Source organism: Electrona antarctica, assembly GCF_951216825.1.
Source record: "Electrona antarctica genome assembly, chromosome: 2".
In the NCBI taxonomy this organism is placed as follows: Eukaryota; Metazoa; Chordata; class Actinopteri; order Myctophiformes; family Myctophidae; genus Electrona; species Electrona antarctica.
This window is the reverse complement of record NC_136807.1, coordinates 42,414,955-42,436,420: the sequence shown is the minus strand read 5'-3', so window position 1 is coordinate 42,436,420 and position 21,466 is coordinate 42,414,955. Positions and strand designations below refer to the sequence as shown.

General features: G+C 41.6%; 1 protein-coding gene across 1 annotated transcript; it reads right to left on the bottom strand.

Annotated features, from left to right (window-relative positions):
- Positions 1-537: 537 nt before the first annotated feature.
- On the bottom strand, positions 538-20,999 carry gnai3 (guanine nucleotide binding protein (G protein), alpha inhibiting activity polypeptide 3). The gene is made up of 9 exons (XM_079495767.1): positions 20,415-20,999; positions 12,119-12,161; positions 11,472-11,613; positions 10,757-10,914; positions 9,422-9,550; positions 6,921-7,050; positions 6,251-6,404; positions 5,545-5,752; positions 538-2,530 (listed from the first exon to the last, which is right to left on the bottom strand). Exons 1-8 carry the CDS (start codon positions 20,530-20,532, stop codon positions 5,562-5,564), a joined length of 1,065 nt encoding a protein of 354 aa, XP_079351893.1. The 5' UTR covers positions 20,533-20,999; the 3' UTR covers positions 538-2,530; positions 5,545-5,561.
- Between the last annotated feature and the right edge of the window lie 467 nt (positions 21,000-21,466).

Here is a 21,466-nt window from a genome sequence, read left to right as displayed (position 1 = left end):
GCCTTTGTCCCGTCCCGTCCCCCCCCCCCCCCCCCCCCGCTGCGATTAATTCACTGGAAAACATTTCTTTTCAACGGTTGTTTGTGTAACATTCACACAGGACGCAAATATCACAATCAACATATTTATTCAGAACAAGGTAACAGCATCAACCTGCATGAATGAGGCACCAACAATTATGAATAGTTTAATATTCACTGGCTTATTTATTATCCTATTGTTGATTCCTTAAGAATGAAATTAGTGAAACTAAGTGATACAAAGTTGGACCTGTATTGGAGATCTGGGGTTCTTTGACCAGCACTGCTGGCATCGGTCAGGTCCTCAGCTGTAGCTGAAAGGTGCATTCATGGGCATCTATTCTACAGTACAGCATTGTTCTCATTCTGCAAGCCCTGTTTCTCTACTCCATTCGGGGGTGAGGCATTTATCTTTCATTAGTCACAGACCAAAAGGTTTATATAGGATACGGCTGATATGCACTGCCCACGGCATCCGATTTGGCATGCAACAGTAACGAATGCAGGACGAGCGGAGCTTAATGTTGTCATTTAATTGTGTTAAGAGATGAACATTACAACTGCACAAATGAAAAATGGACAAGGCATTGTTACACCTGCATAACGCCCCAATGCTGTTAAAGTTGTCTGTGGAAGGAAGTGATCAAACTAACCCAAACCACAGTCTGTTATATTGCCAACACAATTCTTACAAAACACTATGGCTCTGAGCCATTGAACAATAACACAGCCACCCACTGTAACAAACTACTATTTGACTTGCCTTGTTTGGTCCGTAACTTACATTTCTTTACTGAAATCCACAGGATTAAGAACAAATTTACCTAGAGTAAAATAAGTAATAACACATCAAATTGACTTTCAGGCATGTAATATTATTCATCATTTGCAATGTCCAGTGGTACGATCACAGAATGGTGAAGAGTTCTCCCTTAATGAAACATTTCAAATTGTGCTGCAGTGAGGTGTCCTACTCCTAAATACAAAAATATTGTTCAATACAAAGTGGTCCAATTACATTAAAAACTAGAAAGGTGTGCTCAGTAGAGCACAAATCTCCGCCAGGAGCCAAGCCCTAATAATGATAACAAAGAGTAGCAGGGACGTGATTACTTGTTGTACATCGTCTCTACTGTCTTGCCTCTCGGAATGACCTGATCACATCACCAAAAACATGTTATTTTCAAATCCAGCATGCTCACTTCGCAACTCTACATGTCTGTTCTTTCAAGGCAAGACTGTATTAGGAGGATATATCACTAAAGTAAAGTGTACTGAGCGTTGACACTCTAAACTCTGTAAAAGGGTCTTCTACAGACTGACCGAAGACAGCTCGGATTGAGCTGAATGTGCAGTCATTAAGAATCTCATAAATTGGAAGTTTTGGGGTATGTTGATTGTTAGCTACGGACTCACGCATGATCTCCTGGCAGAGATAATGAATGACGAAGTACACAGCTTTGTTGCTAAAATCTCGTTTGTTTAAATCTAGGCAAGGAAAGTAAATTAATTCATGGGGCTCTTTCTCACTGAAAGTCTCCTGACGAAACTGGTTAGAGTATGTACACCAAAATGCTCACACTAAATGCACAAATTATGGCATCCACACGTTCAGTAGAAGGAAAGTCTATGTAAGTGCAACCCAAATTTCAAATAAAAAATAACAAATTAAAACTGTTAAAATTGAGAAATATTCAATAACAACAATGTGGTTCAAACTTACAGCTAAGATAAGAAGAAACTTGAAAATCTAGACTGGTGAATAAAAACGATACATCAGTCAAGGAATTATGAGATGCAGTTATGGTTTTGACAAACAAGTGGTTTGTTTTGGTCCTGGTGCATAAAGTACTGTGACATTCTACCATAGAGTAATAAAAGGATAGAGACCGAACCGGAGCGACAGCTATTTATTTCAGTGGAAGTTGCTCAGTGGCGTTTTGAAGCACCCGGAAGAACGGTCTACTTCCGCATTTGACCACCAACAGTTGGTGGTCAAATGCGGAAGTGCAAACGAGCGCTCAATGTTAAACCCGAGCTGCACGGGGTTTCCTCGTCATAAATCCACGGGTCCGCCTGCAATTCACGCTCTAACCACTAGGGCCGAGTGCTTCAACATTGGAGAGCCTCCCTGGGGCCTTGCATTCTACGAGAGAGCTTGATTTGAAAATGAAGACAAGGAACTACTTAAACAGCGAGCCCAGTGACAGGCACGAGAACCATAAATATGACAGGACTCCTGATAAAATCACAGTGATTTTGTTGCCCCCCCCCCCCCCCCCCCCCAGTTCATCCCAATACTCTCTGCATTGCATGGTAAAAATATGTTAAGAAAAAAACAAAAGAAAAAAGATTGATGTAAAGAATTCCCCAAAGTATAGAGTTAGGGTCCACAATGCAGCATGGTCACCTGTGCTTGCCTCAGTCATTAGCCACACCTGTTTCCCAAATCATCTACTGCAGACAAGACATACCGGCTCAGGAGTCCAAATTTGCGTGTCCCCCGACATCTACAATGCAGAAAAACAAAGAAACATGTTTAATACCTAAACCTTGTATATCCAAAACCGTTACTTTTCAGGAAATGGAAAACCTGTGTTCCAATGGATCCACACTGGATCATCCAGTGTAGTTATTATTTAGTCACAAGCTCATATTGATACTTTTAATTGGTTAAATATTTATAAAACCCAGACAGACAAAACCACTTTCAACTTTGCATACTCAATGCTCAATTGACATGCTCAATTTTGAGCATGTCAATATAGATTATTTTTGTAATTGCCTGCCCTGCCCTGCCCTGATATTGTCAGGCAAACACAAGGGAAGGAGCACACACTAGTCTTCATGAGGTGACCACGTCATGTATACGTTGAAGTATAAAATTGGGCATTCATTTATGAATTACATTAAAAGTTGGAGATACAAGCCAAGGTTTCGGCTTGAAAATGATTGTATATTATAGACCCATTATAGTTTCAGATATATACAGCTATGTATATTATAGACAATTTAAGCAGGCAGGCATTAAGCAAGTTAACCTACAAAAGCACAAGAGTAAATGGCATGAACCCAAGTCAACCAACAGGATGAATGGCCATTTAAGAATCGTGCAAAGAAATACTAATGCTTCAAAGAAAGCCAGGTTTTGCAATCAACAAACCTGGGATTTGTCTAAACAACATGGTATCTAAATAGCATTTTTAACATTTGTGGTCAAGCAAACTATCTAGAGCAGTGGTTCCCAACCTTTACTTGAACATCTCTAAAGCATTCGTGGCATTTCTAGAACATGAAAATGGTTGTTGGGAATCACTGATCTACATGGAAGGAGGTAGGGCCCGCACACCATTCTTTTGGTAAAGGATTACTTTATTGAAAAAACGTTTCGATCTTAACCCATTCAGGCCTGACGTCGACATTTTTAAAAAAAAGTTTTCTAAATCATGACAATTTTCAGAAAGATTTGAGGCACATTTTAACGATTTTTCAAAAATAGCAGATCTACAAGTTCATAGCGCGCCACTCGGTGGCGCGCTATGAGCTTGTAGATCTGCTATTTTTCAATAGCTAAATTATAACAATGTTTAAAACACCAAAAGGGGTTCCCGCCCCAAAATGGGTTAATGGTTAATGTGGTTAAACGCTAACGTGACATGGATGCGTTCCAGGTCTCAATGGATTAATCGATCTACGTCAGGTCAGTATCTATACTGACCTGCTACTGACCTTCGTCAGGTCAGTGACGAAGATCGATTAAGATCGATTTTCAATAAAGTAATCCTTTACCAAAAGAATGGTGTATGGGCCCTACCTCCTTCCATGATTGCTTTATTGGCCCTGCCCCCACTGTCGAGGTACGTGTAAATAAGTATGCTCTGACATCACTGATCTACAATTCTACATGCTATAATATAATGTGAACAAGTAACCAAATAGCATCCATCAAAACAGGCAACAAGAAGTGATATGAGGAACGAGGAGTGCAAGGGGGAGAGGTGGGGTCTGAAGAAGCGATATGAGGAACACGGAGTGCAAGGGGGAGAGGTGGGGTCTGAAGGTCTGGAGGTGCAAGGGAGAGAGGAGGGGTCTGAAGAAGTGACACGAGGAACGCAGAGTGCAAGGGAGAGAGGAGGGGTCTGAGGAAGTGAGTTTTCATACTGCAGAAGGGTGCCATCAGGACATGATATACTTCTATTTATATAGTCTATAGACAGTACACCAATGCAGTTTTACAGATTTGTTCAGGTGCTAGCACCATCTATTGATATTTTGCAATTTTGTGTCCTATTTTAGTCCTATTATTGTCACTATTTGTACTTTACCTTGTTTTATTATCTTATTTCTATTGTTATGCACACTCAAAGCTCAAAGTAAACACATTGTTTCTGCCTAAAATGTTGACAAGCTGTAAGTGAAATTGAAAAGTAAATTCCATTCTTAAAGGGTAAGACCACTTTTTTTTTAGGTTTGAGTTGTGTAGTTACCTTGCCATGATGTAACTCCAAATGTGGACAAGAAATAAAAAATAATTGCTCCAGTGATTAGAAATTGATAATTCAAAATATGCTCCTCATTGACTTACATTGTACGCTAAAACAGCTCTCAAAGTCACTCTTTTAGTACATAAACAAACACAAACAAAGTTGATTCAGACAAGCATCACAAAAAATGTTAACTTCCTGTTGATTTGTCCATTTTATTAGGAAGAAGACCCGGACTGGATCCATGGATCCGGATCCAGATCTTCAAATAGTAAAATCAACAGGAAGTTAACATTTTTATGAAAAAATAAAACCACATGAGTTTTGGTGATGCTCTATATTGTCCGAATCAACTTTGTTTGTGTTTGTTTACGTACTAAAAGAGTGACTTTGAGAGCCGTTTTAGCGTACAATGTAAGTCAATGAGGGGCATATTTTGAATTATCAATTTCTAATCACTGGAACATTTTTTTTTAATTTCTTGTCCACATTTGGAGTTACATCATGGCAAGGTAACTACACAACCCAAACCTAAAAAAAAGTGGTCTTACACTTTAAGGTATACTACATTTATATAGTGTTCAACATTTTTTATCTATTTCTTTCTAAATTTTTATCCCATGATTTTTCACCTGGTGCCAATTGCCTAAACTGTAATCCTGGGCTCTACTCTCCCTCTGTCAACTGAACAGGGGAGGGGGGGGGGGGGGGGGGGGGGGGTTTCACTGGTAGAACGTAGTGTGTAGAAGGAACACGTTATTCCAACCAGTTCCCTTCCCCTCCATCATGCTGACCAGGGGGAAGCAGTATATCAGGATTACGGCATGTTTTTTATGAGGGTACCTGCCCTACCCTAGGGAACACGGGTAGAACATTCCACACAGAAAGGCCCTTTTGGAAAACCCCACCTGGGGTATGTGCGCTGTGTTCAACTTTGATCAAAACCTCAGGTTCACAAGCAAGTTCACAGGGAAGTGGATTTGTACGCTCTTTGGAATTAAATAAATTGCTGTGGAAATTCTGACATTGAAGGTGCTGACCTGCAGGGCTTGGAGCCTCAATAGAGCCCACATTCTTTCAGGTTGATCTTGATGATGACATCAGTGACAGCATCGAAGACAAACTGCACGTTCTTGGTGTCAGTGGCACAGGTGAAGTGGGTGTAGATCTCCTTGGTGTCCTTTCTTCTGTTTAAGTCCTCAAACTGGCACTGGATGTAAGCTGCAGCCTCTTCGTACCTGTTAGCACCTACAGTACAGCAACAGGGCTCAATTAGAAAAACTAGCTGCAATGGAAACGAAATAATGGCAGCAATTTCTGAAAATATTATCGAATCAAAGAACACTTTTCTTTAAATACTCCAATACATGATCGTGACAATTTTGTCCCACTAATGCAAGTATGTGGCATAAATAGTAAAAGACTACATTTGGACTAGATACAAGTGAGCTAAATTATTTAGTGGCACATTTTGCATTTAAAGTAGCAGCAAACTTACATCTCACTTTCTGTATACAGCAGGATTTCAATATTATAACACAATATACTTATAGATAGGCTATTTTGTATAGTACTTAATACATTAAAGTCAGTCCTGACCATTTATTTTACCATCACGTATTTTAAAACAAAATGCCATACGCCAGAGGGTTAATGTATGAGGAATTTATACAAAATTATTATATTATATAATAGCTCCTTTGAAATACAAATAAGCTTGATGTACAGTATTATAGTATGTCTCACTAGCATATTCAGGGTAGCAGATGGTAAGTGGACTCCTGCTGATTTTCTCTTCAAACAAGTCCTTCTTGTTGAGGAAGAGGATAATGGAGGTTTCTGTGAACCACTTATTATTGCAGATGGAGTCAAAAAGCTTCATGCTCTCATGCATGCGGTTCTGGGGGAAAGAAAAGGAGCACAAGTAAAACAAGTGTTACAAACTCTACATCAGGGGTCCTCAACTAGAAATGCTGAAGGTCCACTATTACATTTCGAAAAAGACTAAGGTCCGGTCCCATGCCACGCAGCGCGGGCCACGCAGCGGCCAGCGGAGAGCGGGGCTCTATATTTTTTAGTACAGTCACACCAAGACAAGCTTATACAAATCGGATCCCCTCCCAACCAACCAATACTGGGGTGCAGAGTATGGAAATAAAATGTTTCACAAATATTCCCCTCCAAAAAATCACAGCAAATGAGAGGTATTGTGTTGAGGCACAAAGAACACTTTTATTTTGTCAAGTTAAAAACTTGCGCCGCGGTCCGGTCGTGGACCGCGGTCCGCCTATTGAGGACCCCTGCTCTACATGAATGCACTGCAGAACTGACAAAACGTACATAAATTGACCTTCAATAATCTGAAAACAAACAAACATTATACATAATGCAACAACGTCAAACCTCCCTTCCTTACCATCTCCTCATCCTCAGCCAAGACCAGGTCATAGTCACTAAGAGCGACACAGAAGATGATGGCTGTCACACCCTCGAAGCAGTGGATCCACTTCTTTCTCTCTGAACGCTGGCCTCCCACATCAAACATCCTGCAAACGGAGACATATGTATGCAATTACCATGCAAATGCACAGCGAATGTGGTCATTTGAACGTAATGAGGCCGAGGGTCCTCGTAAATCTAGGCCAAGAGAACAATTCACAAAGCCCTACATAAACAGGCCACTGACCTCGCACGGTTACAGTTAACTGTAATGTCACTGTCCTATAGGCTGCACCCCACCTGGGGCCCTCTGAGACAAACCAGAGCTACAGTATATTGAGATATTCAGCTGAGAGAAGAATGGGAGAATGTAATGTGTTCCTACATCGATTCAGTGACCAACTAATTCAAAGCAACCGAGCAGTTTCATAGATGAGTCAATTCAAGTTTGCAGGTCCCATTAGAAGGTAATTCATCAAAAAAAATGGCTTGCAAATGTTCCGGGAGTGAAAGAAACAATAAATTATGCAAAAGCCCTCTTGTGGACAGTAACTTTTATATTATTGTTTGTGTAAATTATTAGATTCATAATTATAGATAAAGTCTTACAGTACTTCTCTCATATTCTTTTTATCTTTCATATTACTTAAAGGAGCATTCAGTGATTTGGAAAACCCCCCGGGTCCGCCCCGGTAACAAGATGTGCACATGCACGCACTACAGTGGGGGGACACGCGACAGGCCAACAGCACACACACCAAGGCCCGCCCCCGCTCGATCATGATTGGCGGAAGGCCCCTCTCTATCCTGATTGGATGAAGGCTGGGCCACCTAGCCAAAAACGAAACCTAAGGTTTTTTGACCCCCAGGGGTTAACTGGGGACAGGGAGGAACTCCTTATAGACCGAGCTGATGTTCCTCCCGGGGAAGGGCTGTCCGCACCGAGACATGGCCATCACCATTGATAATGCTGTGGTGACCTCAACTCGGACTGCGAAAAATCTGGGTGTGACCCTGGACGATCAACTGACGTTCTCGGCAAACATCGCATCAGTGACAAGGTCCTGCAGATTCCTCCTCTACAACATCAGGAGGATTCGCCCCTTCCTCACGGAGAAGGCAGCCCAGGTGCTCATCCAGGCTCTCGTCATCTCCCGCCTGGACTACTGCAACTCCCTCCTTGCTGGTGCTCCGGCATCTGCCATCAGACCTCTGGAGCTTGTTCAGAAAGCTGCGGCTCGTCTGGTGTTCAACCGCCCCAAGTTCTCCCACACAACCATCCTTCTCCGTTCTCTACACTGGCTCCCCGTAGCGGCTCGCATCCAGTTCAAAACCCTGGTGTTAGCCTATAGGGCAGTGAAAGGAACAGCTCCTTCCTACCTCCGGGCTATGGTCGATGCCTACACCCCTGCCCGACCACTTCGGTCTGCCACCTCGGGGCGACTGATTGCCTCGTCACTCAAGGGTCCTTCTGGCCGATCCACACGGTCACGACTCTTTTCTGTTCTGGCCCCACAGTGGTGGAATGAACTCCCCACTGATGTTAGGACAGCAGAGTCACTGCCCATATTTCGCCGCAGGTTGAAAACCCACCTCTTCAGGAAACACTACCCTTCCTCTCTGCCTGACCTACTTGTTGTTAACTAGTTGTACGAACGCTTGTTTTCTATTGTTGTATTGTTTATTGGATCTTGTTTAGTCGATACACTTAATTGTTTTAGCTCATGCTCATTTGATTTAGCTATTTTGTCTCATCTGTTTAAGGAAATAGGTAGCTGATATATTGCACTTTTACCTTAGCGCTAGGTATACTCTTGGTTGCTTGTTTTTGCAGAAAATGCACTAAAGACTTCTGGTGATTAGTAGTTTTTGTTCCCTACCTACACTTATTGTAAGTCGCTTTGGATAAAAGCGTCTGCTAAATGACTGTAATGTAATGTAATGTTATATGGTCAGCACACTCTACAGTAGGGAGGATTATCACAACAAAACAAAGAATAAGTGATATTTGAATTAAGTGAAATCACTCATTAAGTGAAATACCTTTAATTAAGCTTGAATGTTATTTTAACATTTATCTTTGTTTTAGCCCACCCCCACCTTAATTTCCTTCAACGGTCGTGCCGTTTGTGAAACAAGCTTGTAAACATCTGGAAACGCCTTACTTGTAAGAGAGACCTTACAGCTTGGGATTCCCCAGGAGGAAGTTACTAATGTTGCCCTGGAGAGGGAAGTCTGGAGCTCTCTGGTGGAGCTGTTGCCCCCACGACCCGACTACGGATAAGCGGTTGAAGATCGATGGATGGATGCATGGATGGATGGATGGAGACCCTATGGCTGTGCCGTTTGTAAATTAGCTACGAATTTCACCCACATTTCTACTGTGATGTGACAATGAAGATGATTCTGATTCATTTACGAGACACACGCCCAGGCATCGGTTACAAGGTGGTGATAACAGGTGATAAGTTTACTAACTTGAAATACAGCTCTTTGAAGGTGAAGTGGGTCTCTACAATGCCAGTGGTCTTGACACGCGTACGAAGCACGTCCTGCTGGGTTGGAACGTAGCTTGGCTCAGCGATCCTGTCCATGTCGTTCAGATAGCTGAGAGTAAGATACATAGGATATGTAAGACAGTGGTTCTCAAAGTTCTCAAACTGTTGATTCAGGAGATGTCAAAACACTGCAAGATAATGAGATATTCTTTGGACAATCAGGTCTGGAGAACTGGGGGCCATACAGTTGGAGGCCATCGATATTGTCCTTTTCTTTTTGCTGAGGTTTGCGTGATCTGCGCAAAACCCCTTTTGGTGTTTTAAACATTATGTTATAATTTAGCTATTGAAAAATAGCAGATCTACAAGCTCATAGCGCGCCACCGAGTGGCGCGCTACGAGCTTGTAGGTCTGCTATTTTTGAAAAATCGTGAAAATATTTATTTCAGAAAACTGGAGGATTTAGAAGGATTTTCTTTTAATTTTGAGGTCAGGCCTAAATGGGTCAAATGATAAGGGACAATATCGGTGGCACCCAACTGTAGTTCTGGAGACGGATAGCTAAGGATTGCAGAAGGATACTAAATATGGGTTTGTATTTTGATGGATGATAAACACCGGCTGCTAATGGGTAGAGTGAAAACAGAGCGTAGAGACTGACAGACTGACTACACTGGACTGGTCCCTCTAGTCTGGAAGAAGTGTGGAAAAGTGCAACTACAACCACGACACGTCCACTGTTTTCAAAACAAAGGTATGTCCTTCACACTAACCTACTGTACAGTGGGGCATTTGTGATATAAACACGACAGATACACTGGACTTTATCTATCTTCATTTAAGTGGCAACAGACAGTCGCCTAAATTTGGCAGATTGAAGCACATCTGGCATCTGTACATATTACTTCAATGTTTTATAAATATATTTATATTATCGTGTTCTTGGCTGTATTGTGAAGAACAAACAAAAGAAACCTGAACTGCTACCTAAACCTAAAATAAATACAACAACACAGACATTTCACAACTGCTCAGTTTCGGTCTTCATCACGCGTCCCGTTCAGGAATGTCATCGCTTGCAAGGCGATGTTCTAAACAAGCTGCCACAAGAAAAAGAAGAGCAAGACTCATCTTGTCTCCCTCCTGTTCATGTACACAGGTTCTGTTCACAGGTGTGGAATCATGGGCCTTGCCTTCGAGTGAAAGCTGTCACATGTCATGATGATGAAAATCAGAGCATTCGAGCATTTCAGTGCATGTGAATTAAAGGCTGGTGATGAAAAGCTAAAAAAAAAGCTAAAAGAGGAGTCCTCACTATGAAGCGGAGTCATTGAGCTGGTACTCTCGGGATCGACCGAAGCAGTCCTGAACTCCGGCATCCAACCACAGTCTACGTATGACTCCAGTCAGCTCCGATGACATCACCCCCTCCTCCGCCGAGCTCGCCAGAGAAAAGAGTTGGCGGGCATCGTCCTGGCAACAACAACAAACCAATAGCTTTTTAAAAACAAGTGCCCCTCACAAGGACACATCCTACTGTTAAATCTGTCATTGTCATTTTTTTTGTCATTGTTACTGAACAGTCTACAGCAATGATTACTCGGAATATAGAGCTTATATCACTTGCCCTAAAGGTAGCATGTATGCAAAAGAAGCATGCATGCAAAATAGTCTTTCATCATAAAATAACATCAATATGTATTATTACTCTTGGCTTGACATTACCAGACATGTGGGTTAGGATTAGGGTTATGACTGATTTATACTTGGTTGAGTGCCATGTCGTGCACCAAACATGTCAGATCTACAAGCTCAGGACATGTCGTGCTGCAAGCCTGCAATACCTTGTGCGCTTGCAGATCGGCTACATTCGGTGTGACACCGGCACACAACTAAATATAAATTAAATATAAAATAAAGCCAAGAATTAGCCAAAAGTAACATATGCTGGCCTCTTATGGAATCCAAATGACTGAGACCTTTAATCCATGTGTTAAATATGTGTTGATGTAGTTTGAGAATTAGCATACCGTCCGGGCAGAATCTTCAAAGTCTATCTTTAACCGGCCCATTGCCCTGATGACAGCAATAATGGACTGGATGGTGTTGCTGTAGACCACAACTTTGTACTGTTTGCACTCTTCTTCTGAGTAGCCATCTTCATGGATGATTCTGAAAGGGGGGAGGAAAGAAAATTCATGAATTCTTTTTTTTGGTTCACTTACACTGACAAGTCCAAAATTGGGATGCCAGGTTTAATAAGGTTATAAGGATGTAAAGTGCCAAATGAGGAACATGCTGGAGAGTTGGAACTTTTCCTAACAACTGTTATTAATGCTGGAATTTTGCACTTCACTGGGTATGCAGCACGCTTAATGTGGGAATCTGGGGGAATCTATTGAGGCCTTGCCAGGCTACGGCTGGCCTCTGTGCCCATTGTTTGGTCGGTTATGTAAAAAGAGCACTTCCCCCTCAGCCTAAAGCAGTGCTAAACTAGCTCCAGTTCTGCATCAGTGTTGAACTCAAGTCTGTAATGGAAATTCTTCCTGAACCAATATCCTCCGAAAAGCCACACTTGGAACAGAAAGGCACGATCGCAAAATTAGGGTCAGTGTTTCCAACAAAATGCAAGAGTTGGATAGTTACCATTAATGTTCTTTGACAAGTTGAAACTTACTTCATCTGCTTCACTATTGTGCTTTTCCCAGATTCTCCAGCACCTGAAAAAGAGGTGAAACAATCACATAATTAGAAATGACAGCAGCCATTGGAGTCTTGGCCTTTGGCCATGCCATCTACAAGAACAGGGTTTGTCTGTTCTACTTTGAGGGGACAGACATACTGTACTATATACTGTACACACAATCACAGCTCACTCCGCAACGTGCACAATGTCATGAAAGTGAAACGGAACCCCCCTCAGCCATAACAAGTCTACACTAGGAAAATCTATGTTAAATTGTATTTTTATTCAAATCATTTATCTCTTAGTTGCACCAACTTGTGAAGACCTAGTAGTTAACTAGGGCCAGCCACTAGGGCCACGAAATAAATATTATGAGCTGGCGTTCCTGATGTGGGTGTGTCAGCAATATTCCGCTGACATTGTGCAAGTTTAACTAATGCTTTAGCGTCGATGACAGCCATATAGAGTTCCACAGTTCCACTCTCCCACTTCCCCTTTATTTGGAGAACTGCACAGCTGGCAAAATATAATGCAATAGCCAGTGTTCTTGTGCTGGGCCTGGGCGGTCCCTAGGTGTTACCTATCAAAATAGCGCTTGGCTAGAAACTGTGTGAAAAGCCTGAAATCAAAACTTCATGTATATATGGCTGATGTGAATATAATATATTGCATTGCATTCCCACACACTTTATTCTTCTGTTTTGAATGCTTTATGGTGTCGTATTGAGTTGTGCTTGAAATGTACTGTAATTCTCCAAATACTTCAATCAATGATATATATCTCACACACACACACACACACACACACACACACACACACACACACACACACACACACACACACACACACACACACACACACACACACACACACACACACACACACACACACACACACACACACACACACACACACACACACACACACACACACACACACACACACACACACAGTTTCCTTCTTCTATATTAACTACAATACCTAGCTTGTACAAAAACATTTTCACCCAAAAAGTGAAGCTGAATTGTGTTCGATCTTGGTGACAAACCACAGGTGATTTAATACAACTGGGTCTAGGGGTGATTATCATTTATCCAACCCACTGTGGCATTGCGTCATGGGAAAACACAATGCATCAGAATTCTATGAATTACACAAGAGCCAGTGCCACATCCCCTTTGGAGGTACTGGCCAGATTGCTCAAGTTGAAGAACAAGCTAATTAGGAACAAGTGTTGACATAAGTAAAATGTCAGATATGACTACTAGCAATTGAATATGTCATCCGAGAAGTGATAACAATGTGTTTTATGAATGCATTTTCACTGGCTTAAACTGTTAAAGAAAATAAAGGAAGAAAAAGCTAATTCAGGCAGGAGTTGTATGTTTGTTTCCAATCAAACACACTTTTAAACGCTCCAATCACAGCTCAATCCCACAACAAAGTGGTCCTTTTAAATATGGCTCCCACCTACTCTGGATCTCTGCTAAACTGATTCAATATGCTTTGCTTTGGAATCGCGTCGCTTGTATACTCATAGCATTCCGTGATTTAGCTTTACATGCTGCTTATAGCTCAAATTAGGGAACAAAGCTATCAACACCAAGAAGTATAACTGCATTCCATTTTTGTCATTAAATAGATAAATCTATTTATGACATAACATGACATGTTCCTGACTGTAATGCATCCAGGGTCTTATGTGACACTTAATATGTTCCAATATGCCGCAGCTCGCCTGGTTTCAGACAAAATTCTCACATGCCCCTCCCCTTCTCCACTCCCTCCATTGGCTCCCGGTCGCTGCCCCTCCCCTTCTCCACTCCCTCCATTGGCTCCCGGTCGCTGCCCCTCCCCTTCTCCACTCCCTCCATTGGCTCCCGGGTCGCTGCCCCTCCCCTTCTCCACTCCCTCCATTGGCTCCCGGTCGCTGCCCCTCCCCTTCTCCACTCCCTCCATTGGCTCCCGGTCGCTGCCTGTACAAAACTCTGATGCTGGCATTCAAAGCAACCAAAGGTATGGCACCGCCATAAGTATGATCACATGCTACAAACCCTCTCGAGTGCTCAGATCAGCCGACGCAGGGAAGCTGGAAGTAGCTTAGCTAAAAACACCGGGACAACGCTCCACACGTCCCAAACTCTTCTCCCCTTCTGACTCCAAAACTATGGAATACACAATCAGAACTGCAGATTCACTCCCAATCTTCCGCCGCAGTCTGAAAACGCACCTCTCCATCTTAGCCCATAGCACTTGCCGTAGTACTTGCCCTGGCCTCCTACAGGCGTATGCACAGGCTCAACTTATGTAACTTAAATAGCACTTTATGTAGACATAGCAGTATCATAGCACTCTATAGTGAATACACATATAGTTTCCTTAGATATATATTCCACTGTTAGGTTCTTAAGCTTACGTAGGATTCATGATGACTTTTTTATGTTTTGCGTTTTGCGTCTGCTAGTGTTATTGGCTGTAGCCTATTCTTGTAATACTATTGCTTAACCAGTTTTGCGATTATCATCTTTTCAGTTCAGCCGATCATTTGTTTTGTGTTTTAGTAAAACTATCACATTTTTTGAGTATAATGTTATGCTTACAGTAGGTACAACTTCTGGTGATTCTGTTTTTGCCAATTGTTAGCAGTCGAGGTAGACGAGGAACCCAGTGTGGTAACACTTAGCACAACAGTATATTTTTTTACTTCAAAAAGGTATATGAATGCTTTTGAAATGAATGCCCATTTTGAAAACATTATATCTATATGGCATGATTTAATGGATTATTTTAGACTACAAATACTGTATACATTTGCCTGTTTTCTGCCAGGCACTTCATTTTAACCAAACTACAGTAAGGTAGTAGTTGACTAGCGGATCAGTCACTTCGGAGCCTATAAGTGCCCGGACTGCTAGACCAGCACCACCAGCATCAGATCTGAGCTGTGTGGGTAATTGGGACCAATTCCAGGAGGTCTACACTTTTGTCTGGGAATACATAAATGCAGGCCAACCCTATTCTAGATAAGATGGCTGGTGCCTTAGGGGCCACACCGTAGAAAATTGCCTTACAAAAAATACTGTTGTCCTGGGGATGCATTACCTAATCCCATCATGCAAACTGAAATAGAAATAAGCCCCCACATATGGCAGCCTGAGCTTGTTTGCGTCAAACCTCTGTACACATCAATTGCACCACTAATGAAGATAAACATTAATGGCCTCAAGCTAGAAGCCTACAGTGCATCTTGTTTTGCATGCACACAAAGCATCATTCTCTTTGCTTATGCAAGAATAGAAGCATTTGTCTTGGAAGAAGGAAAAACTGTGTTTTTGTTTTTACATTTTTATCCCACAATTTTGCAACCCATTTTTTCACCCAGTGTCAATTATCTAATGTAATCCTGGGCGCTACACTTCAGATGCCAACCTGGGGGGGCAGCGGACTGACCTCATGCTTGCTTCTATGCATGAGGAGTCCAAGCTTCCCCTCCATCAGGCGCCCCAGCTGGCCAGGGGGAGGTAGTTAGAGACCAGGATTACTGCATGTTTTTTGTGAGGGTACCTACCCTAGGGGACATGGGGAGAACATGCAAACTCCACACAGAAAGGCCCTTTCGCCAACCCCGCCTCAAGTATGGGCACTGATGACACGGAGGAGAGAACACGCCCCCAGCGCCCACAGGAACCCAGAACCTTCTAGCTGTGAGGTGACAGCACTGTGCCACTGTGCCCGCCTGGAGAAAAACTGGAAAAACTGTGTTTAGTCACATTTATCAGAAGACAGTTCGAACCCAAAGAAAAAGAACAAAAAGCAACCTGCCCAGAAGGAAAGGGAGCAGGCAGAGCAGGACAACGGGAATGATGTGCCAGAGGAAAGGAAAGGACATGCACACAGATTTGCTTTGCTTTCTGTGGTGGCTTGAGGGCTATGTCAAGCCTTCTCAAGTTGACTAGTGATCCTGTCACTGGATCAATAAATTACTAAAATTTAACCTCAACTGGACAATGTGTTCTTTATGCCTGCGTACAGCTTAAGCCTCAAGGTTTTTTAGGTTTGTTTGAAGCCGACAAAATAGCCATTACATTTACAACAATTATAGCAAGATAAAGAATACACGTGGATTTTAATGGAAGATGTTTCTGTAGGGGTAAAGTGAACAAAGATCAAATAGACATTCTCTTATATCCAACAGAGGTATTGATGCATCAGGCAGGGGGCACGACATCCCGTTAAGCCCAAACCACACCAAAGGGTCGGGCTGGGACAAACAAAGTTTTTAAGGTAGATCACAATCATCACAACAATACAACTCATTGCAACTCAATGAGTTGTATTGGTGTGGTCTACCTTAAAAACAGTTTTGTCCCAACCCGACCCTTTGGTGTGGTTTGGGCTTTAGTCCGACTACGTGGCCGGTTAAGACTCATCCGTGGCTTCCGCTTCCAGTTAGGGTTAGGGATTGGCTATAGGGTTAGTATGGGGCTCTATGGTCGAAATATTGGGTAGTTGTTTTTATGGGTGTCGGATTATTGGGACGTCTGACTAACCTTACACACCCGAATCAGGCCGGGTTTGGTGTTATAATTTTAAAGGAGTAAATTATGTCTCGAGAAACAGACTCTTTCATGGGCTCATACAATATCTATAGCACAGTGTGCGCACGTCATAGGAAGACAACACAAGTGGAGGATTTGCAAAAAATTGCAAATACAGAATGAGACTCTAGTGTACAAGAGTCTAGAACTTCAGAGAGGCTGAGGGGTCACATCTGAATTTCTGAATAGTGAAGCAGGTTGCCTTCCTGAAAAGACAACACATGAAATAAGACTTGATGGAACAAACGTCATGTGTGACCAGTGACAACTCCACAAACAGTTGCTCCAAAAGACAGAATTGTCTATGTTAAGAACTATGAGTACCTATTTCGATAAACCGTATACGAGTGAAGAAATTAAGGACAAACTGACACCAGCAGCATAATGCGCCTTTATCGTTAAAATAATCAAGACAAACAGGAAACAGTCGTCACACTGCTGCCTGAGCCAATATTTTCCACTACCCTTGGAGAAGCAATACCAGATATCATGCTGTTCAGAACAACAGAGAGAGCACATAGGGCACAAAAACACCACCTCTCATTCACAGGGTCTGTTAACAATCCCAGCTAACACAAACACACGCCCACTCCCACCGGCTCTCTGGCCTATTAAAAACCATAACTGTACATTTGACGTTGAAGATAAAAGAAATAGAATCTCATTTGCCTAATTGGGAATCCATTGAGTGAACGCTGCATGAGCATGTCAAACTGATATGGAAGAATTTATGTAATTTCCATAAACATGTGGGTTGAGTTTACATAGGGACTCTGTTTAGGAGGACATATCTACAGTAGACCCACAGCAATTAGCAGCAACCACAGAACCGAGAACAGTACAGGCAATGGAATTTGAAATATGAATTGCTACTGTACTCAACAGATGGCAATAACAATAAGAAAAGCTACACATTCTCCAATGTTGACACTTTTTCCCCCCGATCCAGAAATATGACAATATTTTGATACTTTGTTAATATTTATGATCTCGAGGAACTTTGACAGTGCAATCATTTTCCAAGTATCAGTATACTTGGAAAATGATTGCACTGTCAAAGTTCCTCGAGTAAACAATAATATTATGTTCAGAAAGGAATTCAAGAATGAATTCCTTCCCTCGCCAATTGATCACAAATGTATCAAAGGCATGCATGACAGAACACAATGTGATGAGATCCCTCTTCTAATCTTGACTAATTCCTTCATTCATGGCACTTTTGGCTAAACCTCAACTTTGGCTTTCTGCCAGTTGTCAAAAAACCAACATAATAGGAATTTCATCACAGTACCTTCCAAAAAACTAAGGGAGGGTCATGAAGTACAACCTCAAACCGAGCATCATTTACCAAACATGTTGAATGGACATTCTATTTGAATTGCTATTTGTGGTGAAATGGGGGTTGATTTTCATTGGAAGCGCACTCTGGCTTCCTCGCAGTACTGTGGTTTTGTATTAGGGGCAGCTTCCAAACTCCCCTTGTTTTTCCTCATAACTCTCTTGTTCCAGTACAGACAAGAGAGGAAGGCACTGCCTGGAAAAATCGCTTTCACTTCAGCAGCTCTGTGGTCGGACTTCCAGAATGAATGTTTCCATAGTTTGAGGATCAGTTATTGGAGGGTGATAACTGTGGTATTCTTCTAACGTCACAATGCTAAACATCCCAAAGATCGTTTGGTTGGCGATTGTATTTCACGTACAGTAGGATTCAGTTCGTACTGTACCCTTCAAATAGTTCTGTTGGAGACCATCACACCTGTCAGTTAAACATACTGCTGCTTACAGCTTTTCACACAAATCATTACACTAACTTACCTGCTGCCTTGGAAAGCTTGCAATGCATCACTATAACGATGCAGCATAACTTTTGTTTATCTCCTGCTTACTTTCTGTACACAAAGCAAAATAATGTAATCGTTCCGAAAATATGCACTTTTAAAAGGTATGAAGGGCATTGATTCTAGTCTAAAAATATTCAACAATATGGTGCATGTTCAGAACAAAAATATTCATAATTGAACGTATTCGTCAATATCTTTCTGTCACGGAATAAAAATAAAAAGCCATAAATTGTGAGGGTTCCTTTTCTCTCCGAGTCCGACTTCATATCTCAAGCAATTTAAGTTATAAACTCGCAATTGCGACTTTACAAATTATAATTCTGAACATTGACATTTCAAAAGCATATGTTGTGTGGAATTTGGAAAATGGTTGGACTAGTTACATCATGTTACTGTTGTTACATCATTACAAGGTCACTACACAACCCAAACCTCTACCAAAGGGTCTTAACGTTGATCCTGCCACCTGCTGGTGCAGGTATTGTTGAGACAATCACAATGGCTATTTGTTTATTTTCATTTAACACATTCAGACCTGGAAAGGCTATACTAGGTCGTTATATCTTTCAATACGGGAAGCCATCTGTGTCATTTCAGATATTGTCTGGCAGAAACCTCCCATTCATATCCGAACTTTTTGCGTTTTTTTCCGTAAATTAACGCCTTACTTGATCATATAGCGTCATACAAAATCATCAAAAGTACAGATCCAAATGTTTGTTTTGAGAAAAACAACAGTTTTGGACATATGAGTTATAGGCTATAGCAACATTAATAAATTGTATTCCATTTTTGGAATAAAGACGTTTTTCAGAAAACTCAGGTTAGGGTTTGGAAGGTGTTTTTAAAATCAGCCTCAGGTCTAAACGGCTTAAGGTTATAATTCATATTTTAAATGTGATGTTTTTATTACCAGTGAGATGATACAGCATCTGCTCCATACTGGTTACATTTTTAACTCATGTTGTCCAGCACCAGCTTCAAGCCAACAGCATACATTTCTGTAATGCTGATGGTCAAAATCAAAAGGTATCCATGTTCTAGAACAAAATTGTATAGATCAGGTGCATAGAGCTCTATGCACCTGATCTACAATTTTATGTCCATTTGATAAGATGAAACATGACTGGAACTCCAATCCCTTATCTAAAGACATATGGTGACAGTCCAAGTACAAAAATGATATGTAATTGTTATGTAGCCTACAGTTCCTCTAATAATGTATAATGAATGTTTAATTCAAGGGGGTTTGCGGTGGACAAGTAAAGGACAAGTAAAGGATTGTAAAGGATTTTTTTCTATATTAAAAAAGGTGGGGTAAATTTGTGATTGCATGTTTCTTTAATTTAGTTAGTAGTTAGTCCATCACTTAAAATGATGGATTCAATACAAAAAAAATGGGTTCTGTTCTGTATCTTCTATAGCCTGCCCTACCATAAGGGTTACTCAATTGACAAATGATGTTCTTACCATCAGCAATAATTATAATAGGCTGACACTTACTGTAACATTTAATTTCATTACATTGTACAGAAGTTTAAATAGGGAAGATGTTGATGCAAATTGCCCCCAAATGGGCCTTAAAGTTCGTTTGTGTGTTTCGTTTTGTTTTGCCTCTACTCCGGATTTCGTGCACCCGAGGCAGTTTTAATGCTTGATTCCGTAGTGGGCTTGTCTAGTCTAGTTATTAAAATAAAATGTACTGTATCCCGGTATGGTCTGAAGATTAAAAAAACGCTCATAAAACTTGACTGACGCCCTGTAATACATTTGACCAAATGTATACCCTCTTGGACGCCTTGACTGCATGCATGCCTGGAAAACCGTGCGGTATAGTTCCTACTTACCAAGTAAAAGCAGTTTCACTTCTTTGGACCGTTTGTCTCGATCTTCTCGTAGGTTCTTATCAATCCATTTACTCCTCTCCACCGCAGCTTTGTCCTCGGCGCTTATCGTGCAGCCCATTTTCACCAACTTCTGACGTTACTGGCCTCTCTCTTCTGTGCAGAACTGCTCATTAAGTTGGCAAAATAAATGGTTTTACTGGCGCGTGAAGTTCCCCAGCCAGAGACGAAGAAGGGGAAAGGCGTTGGCACTTATACGCTTGTCTCAACAACTAACGTTAAAAGCCCTACATGGGAGCAGATTGTAATGATCAAGCAGCAGCTGTTCTACAGAGTCGAGTTTAAAAGGTTTTGTTTGTGGCCAGAAAAAAAAACGTTTCCCCAGAAATGGTGATTTTCTCTGAATGGTAATATATCCAACTTATCCGTATAGTTGTAGACTCGTAGTCTCGTACACATATGTAATCGATAAAAACCTACTCCTGTTCAGAAAGAATCGGCGCAGAGGAAAAAGGGCAAAAAATATACCAAAAGCAGCTGTGATTGCAAGTAATTGTCCAGCGTTATTAGTGTAAATGTACTCGCAGAATTTCCAGATTTTCCTCACAGCCTGCCAGGTTACTGTTGCGCAGTCGCGCGCTATACAGCTGATGATCCAGATGTATTATGACAAGAAAACGGCAGAAAGATTGACGTTCCCTATGCCAGATGGGAAATGTAGTCTCTTCTAGAAAGCGAATAACGGTTACGAGACAATTTACCACCGAGTACCGGCGTAAGGTATAAAGTAGAGGCTAACAAGGAGTTCTATGCCTACAACTTAGTTTCCCCAATCCCCACTGTCTTTTTTCCCCTTTTTTTATCTGCCAATAAACTTCGTAAACCATCCACACTGTAGTGTCTGCGTCTCTGCGAGAGTGCGAGTTCAGTTCACGCCAATGATTAACATTTTTATTTCAGACATTCGAGTCGTTCTGACTTTTGTGTAATGTGAGAGCGCCCCCCGTGGTACAAGTTACGGTACAACTATTACAATGTAGCTGTAGTTAAAAATA

Bases quoted from the DNA above. Each gene is read 5' to 3' on its own strand.
- gnai3 (XM_079495767.1), bottom strand. From the start codon at position 20,532: ATGGGCTGCACGATAAGCGCCGAGGACAAAGCTGCGGTGGAGAGGAGT. The intron at 11,614-12,118 runs GTAAGTTTCAAC...CCCCCCTTTCAG, and splicing joins ACAATAGTGAAGCAGATGAA to AATCATCCATGAAGATGGCT. The intron at 5,753-6,250 runs GTGAGACATACT...GCTGTACTGTAG, and splicing joins CTGCTACCCTGAATATGCTA to GTGCTAACAGGTACGAAGAG.